This window comes from Eubalaena glacialis, chromosome 19 (assembly GCF_028564815.1).
Source record: "Eubalaena glacialis isolate mEubGla1 chromosome 19, mEubGla1.1.hap2.+ XY, whole genome shotgun sequence".
Classification (NCBI taxonomy): domain Eukaryota; kingdom Metazoa; phylum Chordata; class Mammalia; order Artiodactyla; family Balaenidae; genus Eubalaena; species Eubalaena glacialis.
Window position 1 is genome coordinate 57437350 of NC_083734.1, and position 10184 is coordinate 57447533.

The 10184-nt window shown below is 62.3% G+C and overlaps 1 protein-coding gene across 8 annotated transcripts in view; it reads right to left on the reverse strand.

Annotated features, from left to right (window-relative positions):
- Positions 1-8952, reverse strand: part of TTYH2 (tweety family member 2) — a 39972-nt gene extending 31020 nt beyond the window's left edge. For 7 of the 8 annotated variants that reach the window (XM_061175261.1, XM_061175259.1, XM_061175258.1 and 4 more), the window contains exons 1-2: positions 8775-8952; positions 1140-1312 (exon numbers count right to left, since the gene is read on the reverse strand). In XM_061175261.1, coding sequence (XP_061031244.1) covers positions 1140-1312; positions 8775-8903 — 302 coding nt within the window. In that variant the 5' untranslated portion in view covers positions 8904-8952. The remainder of the gene's footprint in view (positions 1-1139; positions 1313-8774) is intronic. The other variant, XM_061175262.1, reaches the window with a different exon arrangement.
- Positions 8953-10184: the final 1232 nt, after the last annotated feature.

Consider the following 10184-nt stretch of genomic DNA (forward strand, 5'->3'; position numbering starts at 1 on the left):
CTTTGCACGAGGCTCCTTTCTGCTGGGAGGCATACTTGTCTTTGAACTTGTGACCATGGCTCAACCTCTCTCCTTTAAGTTTATGATTGAAGCCCCGGCCGCATGTCTCACCCAGCCCTGGTTCCCTTCCACGTGCTTGGTGCTTTGTCACCCCTGCAAAGCTGCTTTGAGTTCTTGCCTATCTTTTGGCTTAGATGCTCCTGACACTGTAGGCAGGACGGGACCTTGAACGCTATCTAACGGAGAAGACAGCCCTGGGGATGAGGTGAGCCGCTAGGGATGAGCCCCATCTGCCTCTTGTCCTGCTGCCGAGACAGTGCTGTGGGTTCTTGGATACAATGGAAAATTAGCCACAATGCATTCCACCCCTTGAGTGGGACCACCCCCCGGAGCGTTTCAGGAGGAACTGGGGCTTTTGGAAAAACCTCTGTAGATATAAAAACAAGACAAATAGAACTGGTGAAAACAAGGCCCGTGTGTGTGTGTGTGTGTGTGTGTGTGTGTGTGTGTGTGTGTACACTGCCTGGGCAGCGTGGCTCTGACACAAAGTTAGAAAGCCTCACTTCACCATCCGAAGCAAAGAAGACCCAGCTGATGGCGCTAAGAGCTATTGATCTTGTGAGAAGATGGCATTGATCTGGACTGGAGTCAGACTTTGATCGCAGACCCCGGGCGGCCGCTGGGAGGGGACAGGACGCAGAGAGCAGAGACGTCGCTGGTCAACTGCTCAGGGAGCTCGCTGCCAGGCTGGAGAGGCCCACCCCGGGGCAGGGGCTAGGGATGCTCGGGAGCCTCCCCTCGCCATCCAGGACATCTGATTCCCACTGTTTGGCGAGAAAAGGCACAGCTTTCACCCTGGAGACAGGCCCTCCCATCCGGGTACCCGGAGCTCAGGCAGGAAGGAGAACGTGGCCAGACAGCTGATGAGCCACTTGGGGTTTGCCGGCGGCGGGGTGGGGGGGTGCGGGAAGTGGAGGGCGAGGAAGGGGTGTCCTGGTCATCAGGCTGACCACTGGCAAGACCCAGATGGTCAGGCCCACTTTTCTTCCGCTGTGTCCGCCTCGCAGCCTCACACGGAGACCCCCCCCCACCCCCCGCCCGAGCCGCACACGCCGGGCCCGGCGCGGAGGGACACTCACCAGCAGACGAGCCCAGCCACCACGGCCGTCCAGGTGATGCAGCAGGGGTGGCGACGCTTGGTCTGCACCGCACTGTTCTGTGGGGAGCAGCACACGCACACCAGGTAAGCCGCGAGGAAGACGAGGTTCAGGCCCAGCCCGACGGCGGCCACCAGCCCCAGGAACAGCAGCGACTGAGGAGGGAGAGGCCTGGGTCAGCACTCGCTCCCATGGGTGGCAGGGGTGTTGGGAAGCGCCCTGCCCTCGGGCTGGGCAGGGAGCGGGGGGCAGAGGAGCTTAGGTGTGGGTGGGGGAGGACACGAGACAAGTGGTGTTAGGAGGAGCGGCTCAAGCCTGGCCCCCAGGTCCGGGGCTTACACACCTGGATGCAGGTGCGGACCAGGCCCTGTCTGATGATGGATGTTCTGAGCTGCCCAAGAGACAAGGCAGGAATCATCCCCGGACAGTGAGGTCTGTGGGCAGTGCTCTGTGTGACTGAGGAACACAAGGAGACGGACGTCCATGGGATCAGAGCATCCAAGGCCTCCTGGAGGACACGGGGCTGGGTGGGGTGTCTCAGAAGCTGAGTGGGGCCTGTCGCAGGGCGGGGAAGGGATGCCCTGGTGGATCTGCCCCACCGAGCCTTGTTCCAGGTATCGGGGTACATCCTCAACCAGAGACCAACTCTGCGCTGGGGGAGGGGGAGACGTCAGGAGATGCACCTGGGGCGTCCCTCTCATCACATCTTGAAAGGGACGGCGACCCCCAGATGCCAATTGTGGCAGCAAAGCCCAGAATTCTGAAGGGGGGAGGAAATGCCGTCTCAGGCCCGCCGAGCAACTCAGGGTCCTACAGAAGGAGCTGCTATCTGTCAGGAGGCCCAGAGCCCCCCACTCCTTGCCTTCCAATCTCCTGATTCAGCCAGATGGACACCAGATGGCACCAGGACTGGTGGCCGCCAGCCAGGGCTGGGCCTGGCTCTAAGTCAGGCTCCTGAGCTGACAGCCTCGCCCCGCTGCCCACGTGCCCCGAGTCGTTCCCAGCCCAGAACCCCCAGCGCTCCAGTCTGGGCTGTCGGGGCAGGGTGATCGGCAGAGTCGGGGAGACACTGGGACCCTTCTGGTCTAAGGCGGAGACAAGACTCAGGCAGGAGCATGCGCACACCAGGAGACAACCCTGAACACAGAGGCTGGGGTCTGCAGTCCCGAGGCCCGGCGTCGTCTTGGAGGGGGGTGGGCAGAGCCTCACAGGGGAGAGGGTATCTGCTGAGCCCACTCTGCCGCTCGGGCCCGTGAGGGCTTGGGCCGGCCTGCGGACCCCTGACTTGACCTGCTCCGCTGGTCACCTGGACCGACAGGTTTCTGAGCCTCACGGACAAATGGCCAAAGCAGTGGGGACAGCCCAGAAGAGGACAGGAGAGATGGCTCAGGGTGGATGTGACGAAGTGTGGCTTTCACCTCCACCTGGGATAAATACGTCTTAGGTACTGCCAGGAACTTGCTCCCCGAGCCCCGACTCAGCAGCCTGGGTCGTAAGCCCTCCTCCTCCAGGTAGCTGGGAAGGCCCAGTGGACCTGACCACACCCCCCTGCGGCAGTCCTCCCGGGTGGCAGGCGCTGGGGCTCCCGGGCCAGGGCCACTGGGCCTGTCCCATGGACTGTGCCAGGAGGCTGGCCTGGTGAGACGGTGGAAGAAGCTGCCACTAGCCGGCCCCCAGCCCATGCCCCTCACAGGAGGCCCTGTAGCCCCAGGCCAAGGGGAAGAAGGCAAGGATGGGGGTTTAGAGCCTTGCTATTCAAAGTGAAGTTCACCAACCCTGCGGCATTGACATCTTCTGAAATGCAGAACGCAGTGTCTCAAGCCCCACCCTGGACCCAGTGAATCAGAACCGCACCAAGAGAAGATCCCAAGAGATCTGTATCTCATTGAAGTTGGGGAAGCACTGATTAGTGTCAACAGACTTTCTCAAACTGTTTATAGTAGCTTAACCTTTTCTTCAGACTCGCTTAGCGGAGCGCTGATATACAGAGCGCCCCTGACTGAGGGGTGGATGTAAATGCCAAGCTTTGTCCTGGCCCCCCCCTCGCAGGCCTGAGGCCCCTCTGCTAAAGCCCAGGACCCCCTTCACAAGTTGCAAACCACTGTGCAGTGTGCATATACCCCAAGAGCCAGCAACCCCACTCCTGGATACTCACCTGGCAGAAAGGAGGGCTCATGTCCCCCACAAGATACGTGCAAGAATGTTCACAGCAGCCTAACACTGCGGTAATAGCCAAACATCAGAAACAACTTAAATGCCCACCAACAAGAGATCAGATAGATAACAGGGATTGGAGCCACACGATGGAATATGACGCAGTTATGACAGCCAGTGATACGGGAGAATCTCACAGATGTAATGGTGGAGGAAACAAGCCAGATGACACAGCAGAGACCGTGTGGTTTAACTGACGTAAGATGCAAAGTCAGAGAAACTCATCTGTAGTGATAGAGGTCCAAATAGTAACTACCTTTGGGAGGGAATCAAGTGGGATGGAGCCTCCTGGGGGGTCAGGAATACACTTTGACTGGGATGGTGTCACACACACACACACACACACACACACACACACACGTATTGAGGTGTACACTTAAGGATGTTCACTTCCCTATAAGTTAATCCTAATTAAAAAGAAAGTAACAAAAACCTGGATAAACCTTTTGTATAGATTAGAGACTGGTTAACAGCCAGACTTCCTCCCAGCTACCCTGGACAGCCTCACCCTCAATCTCCCCCCAAACAGGAAAACCCACTGACTCTATCATGGGTCCCCATCCACCAAGGAAGGACCTCCAGGAAGTATCTCGCCCTTTCAATCTCTCCAAACCACAGCCCGTCCCCACCCCCCGAGCCCCTGCCCTGGCTCCCCCATTTCACGCCTCACAGCCCACTCCGGCCTCCTGACCTCCTGCAAGCCCCGTCTCGTGCGCAGGGCCCTGGGATTCCGAGGCTGGGGGATGGGGTGGGGGCTCCCCAAGCTGGGCGTCTGGCCTCAGTTCGATTACCCTTGATGCAGCCCAGCCCCGGGAGGCCCTGTCTGGGAAACCCAAATGCGGAGGCCCTTTTGTTAGCAGTTCCCCTCCAGAACTTTCCTCGGGCGCTGGGAGCACGAGGACAGGGGCAGAGGGGTTAGGGTTAGGGTTAGAGGAAGGAGGAGTTGGAGGGGGGAGGGAAGAGGAGCCTGAAGAGCCATCTCCCACAGCCACCTTGGTGTCACGGGCCACCGGCCAACGGGCAATTATTTTCCAGCCTCTAATTAACACTGCAGGCCCCCATGTGCCTGGGTGGGGGGAGGGCGTTACAGGGAGGACCTCCCGTCCAGAGGAAGCCAGGAGCTCTGCTCACAAGGCCTCCTGCCCTGACAGAGCCGAGAAAGGAGCTTTCCAGGTCATCTCCTGCGGCCACCACAGCGCCGTCCCGCCCAGCACCCGGCCCCTAGCCCCTGCGTCAGGGCTCGGGCCTCTCCCCTCATCACAGTGACTTCCATTAGCTCTGGTTTGTCACTCTGTGATGAGAAACCAGAGCACAAACCCAGGACCCGAGCTGGGGGCAGCAGTGACCGACTGGCATTCTGTGAACGCCGAGGCTGCAGCTGCACCCCAGGGGGCTCCTGCACTGGGCGGGGGGAGTGGGCAACAGCCCGAGCGCCCCTCGCCCCGAGACCCCAGGAGACAGAGAGCGAGCCAGCCTAGGGGTGAGGCCAGGGGGCGAGGAGCTGGAGGGAGAGGCAGTGACTGGATAAGGGTGAAGCCCCTCCACCCCTGGGGGCAGGGGGCAGGGGGCAGCGTGACTGTCCCGCTGACCGTGACTCAGGGCTCAGACTGGGTGAAGGCGGCTTCCTCTTCCCAAGCTCGGCTCCTCTCAAATCCTGCCGGCGGGCCTCCCCGCCTGGCCTCTCCTCCTGAGGACTGCCCCCCAGGCTGGGGGGAGCCCTATAGTTCTGGGTCTAGCCCCTCCCCCGCCGCCTCCCCCGGCCTAAGGACACACACTTGGGACTCTCTGGGGAGTCTATGAGCGGAACCACCTAAGGTCAACACACGGAAATCCGTGCCTCCGTGTAAAAAATTAAGAGTGTCTCCTCTACTTCCTCATGCGCGTCCCAAGAGAACGGCTGGGCTACGGATGCGGGGCTAGGAAAGACGGAACAGGGAGCACACAGGAGGCTCCTGCACATCGGCAGCAGCAACGGTCAACCTTTGCGCAGCATTTTGGAGCTTCCAGACCCTCTCAAGGACAGTAGACCCTCAGTGTCTGGTCTCCCACCTCTCCGGGGAGGTGGGTGCGTGGTGACGGTGGCAACTGAAGGAGGAAACTGAAGTGGCTTGTTCTGGGAGTCACTGCTGGGGGCAGTGCCAGGGGCCCTTTCTGTTGTCCCCAACTCTGTCTAATGGGCACCTGGCCAGCTGGGGCTTCCTCCTTGCCAAGCAGGGCTTGTGGCAACTTAGGAAGCGCCGGGCGCTGGCCACATGCTTTACACCCGCTACCTGATCGGGTCCCTTTAGTAGCCCCTCGAAGCAGGGATCCGCTCCATCTCCACTCCTTCTCCCCGGGCAGAGGTCAGCAGAGTCAGGCTGAGAGGTCTGGGCTGGTTCCCCGGATGGGGCTGGGGGCCCAGCGGGGCCGGGGCACCCTCCTCCACCTGGGGCTTGCCTCACCTGCCTCTGCAGACAGACCGGGCACGACCTCCCCAAGAGCCTGGTGGATGGAGCCCAGGTAGCCTGAGCGAAGACTCAGGGTCAAGTCGACTGGCAGGGAGGGATGGAAGGACAGCCATCAGGGGGTTTCCATGGCTCCCCAAGACCCCAGAAAGTGACTGGGAGCTCTGCTTCCTCAAGGAAGTTCTGGGAACTGACTTTGCTCAGGATGTCCCAGTCACCAGGCGACCTGCTTTTTACTCCTAGACCTCCTTGCCTTCCAGATCCCCTGCACGGCTTGTCCCCACCCCGGAGCTTTCCAGGATGCACTGCCTGTTCCCAGTTCCATTTAATCTTTGTGTACACACACACACACACACACACACACACACACACACACAGTACCACAGGACGGTACTGTTCACTTGGATGTTTGGGGCATGAGCTGAAGCCCCCTCTGCATGAGTCTTTCAGTCCTTCCTGATCAGTGACTGTAGACAGAGATCTTCCGTCTGTGTTCTCCATGGGTTATTGTACTTGGACACGTTTCTGAACCTCAAGGCCAGTCTGCGTCATGATTTGCGTCACTGGGTCCTATCACGTGCTATGGGACCCTCTACGTACTAAGCATGTTTCAAGGGACATCTCATTTAGTACTTGCAGAGGAGGAAAGTGAGGCTCAGAGAGGTACAGACACCTGCCATGGTCACACAGCAAGTGACAAAACTGGGATTCCAACGCAGATAGCTGGATGGCACAGCCCCCCCCCCCAATCCCAGCTACTCAGCTGCTGTAGTGCTGAGCCTAGAAGGCCTTGGTTGCCTTGGTTATCACGTGACCACCCCCCCCCCCCCCCCCCGGCACTGGGCTTCTCCCTAGGCAAGTGTGCTGAGTACTGAGATCACTGACAGCAGAACGTGTCCAATCCAGGGCGTTAACTGACGTGGTGCCCTGACTCGGGCGGTGATCGCCGCTCAGGAGGAAGGGGACGAAGATGGGGACGTCCAGGAGAGACCCACGGTCAGACAACAGGGAAACTTACCAAAATAGGAGCCGCCTTAAATAAATACCCAGAGCCAGACTTCCCATCCAGGCTCACCAGACTCATCTCCCACTCAGAGCCCTCAGGCGGCCTAAGCAGGACATGGAGGGTAGGGGTGGGGCTGGGTGTTAGGCGGCGGCCCTGGGGATGCCAGCAGTGTGCCAGGGTCTGAACCCGGGGAGGAGAGGGGCAGGGGCTGTGAGTGGGTCCCTCTGGCTCGTCTGCCACCTCTCCAGGGGACCGAGGGGGGTGGCCCAGGCTCAGGCCCTGCCAACCACAGCTGCTGGCCAGACGGGAGCTGTCTCTGGCGGGGGGAGTGCCCTACCACCCCTCCCCACACACCAAGGTCCTCTCCACCCAGGCCGAGAGTTTACTTTTCCTCCGGGGGAAAGGAGAAAGCTATGGTTGGAGACCCCAGGGACAGGATCTGGGACGCGGGGTTTGGGACACACGGACGTGGGGTCGGACACACACACAGTACACAAGCAACACAGCTGTCTCTGAAATCATATCCGCCTCTTTTCATGCATTCATTGGGAGCGGAAGATTCCCTGGAGCTCTCCCCAGGTGGCTACATTCTCAGGGAACTGCCTTCCCCAGGCAGGGCTTGGGGAGAGGGAGGGGCAGACAGACAGGGAAGGAAACGAACTCGGGAAGCCAAACCGGGCGACGGATCCCTGCCTAAGAGCAGGAAGGGGTCCTGATTCTCTCCTCCTTCTGGAAGGGCAGGCACCATCTGCCTGGGGCCCGAGGGTGACGGGGACACTAGGGGTTATTATTAGACTCCCTGTCGCTGGCGCCCTGCACCCCCTACTGGATCAGGATCCCGGGCGCCCTGCGGGAGAGAGTCCTGGCAGCGGAGAGGTGAACAGCCGACTCCCTGCTCAGCCTCCCTGGAGGCCCCGCTCTGCCCTGGCTGGCCTCACACCGGGAGACCGCGGAGAGCCTGACACGCAGGCAGAGGCCGCCGGGGGTCAAAGTCCTGAGACCGGCGCTTAGTGCTGAACAAATGGGCCCCATCTTGGACTTCCAGGCCCCGGAATCTTTGACCCAACAGAAAACTACTCAGCCTGGCCACAGGGGCTGGAGTGGGCTGGGCCACACCTGAGAAGGCTGGGAGATTCTGCAGTTCGTCTGGGCGGGGAAGCCTGGGGAGCACCCCTTCTCCCCAGGGGTGCAGAAACCGCGGAGGCCAGCAGAGCAGGGCAAGGCGAGAATTGCAGGGATGAGGCGAGTGGCTGGCCAAGCCGCTAAGATCCCAGAAATCCAGGGCCTAGAAGGTGTGTCTGTACGGAGAAGGAGGGTGCGCTGGTGTGAGATGGGGCTGATGGGGGCCACCTTCCTTCCCCCAAATATCCACACGTAGCTGAGGGTCCACACCCCTCTCCCCCAGCTCTGTCGCCTTCCAGGAGGGACCCAAGTGGAGGTGCTGGCAGCGGCTTCCACGCTGCAAGCAGGGGCTGGGGAGGAGGGTTGCTGCGGAGACGAACCGTGAGACTCCGGTCAGTTTCTGCCTAAACTTCTCCCAGAGAGAGCGCGTCTTGTAACCGCAGAAGGAGGAAAACGGCGGGGCGCTCCTCAGCATCTCCGCAGCTGGCGCGGCGGAATCCCCGGGTACGGGCACAAATGCCCCTACGCCGCGCGGCGCTGCCCTCCCCCTCGGCGCTCAGCCTCCCCGCCCCCCCGCAGGCAGCCTCTGCACCCTTCCCCCCGTGTCCCTCGGCCGGCTTAACTCCCATCTTTCCAGTTGTCCCGGCCCATGAGGTTCCCAGACGGGAGGGCCGTGGGCCAAGGACTCGCGGAGAAAGGGGAGAAGGGGCGAAGAGGCTGCGGGGAGAGTGGGGGGCGGGGTCTGGACGCCTGTGGAGAGCGGCGGGCTGGGAGGGCGGAAGGGGTGGCGCGGGGACCTGGGGCGCCGGGTCGGGGGCGGCGCGGACTCACCTCCTGGTAACTCTCATCGCCGGGCCTGAAGGTGCTGTCCACCGGCTGCAGGCGCAAGCCGACGTGCGGGACGCTGTGCAGCCACACTACCCACCAGGGCGCGATATACTCCACGCGCGCCGCCAGCATGGCTCTGCCGGAGTGCGCCCGCCCGCTGCGGCCGCCGCCCGCCGCCCGCCGCCCGCCGCCCGCCGCCCGGCCCGAGACGCGCGCCCGCCCGCCCCCCGCCCCGCCCCGCCCCGGGCCCCGCCCCGCCCCGGGCCCCGCCCCGCCCCGGGCCCCGCCCCGCCCCGGGCCCCGCCCCGCCCCGGGCCCCGCCCCGCCCCGGGCCCCGCCCCGCCCCGGGCCCCGCCCCGCCCCGGGCCCCGCCCCCTGAGCGCGCGCGCCCGCCCCGCTCCGTGGGCGGGGGGGGGGGCTCCTCGCCCTGTGCTCACCCTCCGGCTGCAAGGGGTCACGCCGAAGAGCCTGAAGCCTGTTTTTGGTCTGGAATCTGTCCTGGCCCCACGGGCGAGAGAGGTGGAAGGAGCAGTGGAAACAGCCCCCAGAAGGCTTCTGAATCTGTCTCTGAACAGCACTCTCTAGGTCCCCGGGCTTCTGGTCACTTATCAAAGCAAGCATGTAGGGGGTCTTTGAGTGCCGCGGGCAGTCATGGCGTGAGAGGCGAGGCCGGCCGTTCCTAGCGCTTAGAGGGTAGCGAACTGACAGATTGGGGAAGGAAGGGACCCAGGCCTGGGTCACTAGTTCCGAATTCACTCTCAACCGTGATTGAGCATTCACTCTGTAAGCCACGTGGGTTCAAAGACATGGTCCTGCCCCGGCAGCGCCCAGCCCATCTGCCCAAACAACTGACGGGTGCCGCCTGGAAAGCCCCGGGGATTAAGAGAAGCAGCTGATTCTTACCAGCCGGCGGGACGGGGCGGGACGGGGCGGGTCCCCTGGGGAGAGACCCTGGAATTGTCCTGAGGGGAGGGGAGGGGAGGGAGCTCCGGGAGTGCCGGGAAGGGCCGGACATCCCAGGGAGACGCCAGAACCGTCAAGAACACAAGTTTACTGAGCGCCTACTACGTGCCAGGCACTGTTCTGTCCGTGAACAAAAGAGGATGGAAGCTCTGGCTGGGAGGGGATCGCAGTTTAGCGGCAGGTGGTAGCAGTGCCCACGTGAAGACGGACAGCGTGCTAGGTTAGCGATGTTCTGGAGGAAAGCAGAGCAGGGTCAGCGCGTCAGGATGCGGGGGATGCGGTGGGTGCAGTCCCGGATCCGACAGAGCCTCGCGGAAGGACGCGCCGTCCTGCGACCCAAACAGCGTGTCCTGACTGCGGGACGCGCGGGGCGGGAAGGAGGGGGAAGGCTTGGGACAAGGCCCAGGGCAGGGTAAAGGGCCGCCTGAGGTCGGTGAGGTGGGTGTGGGG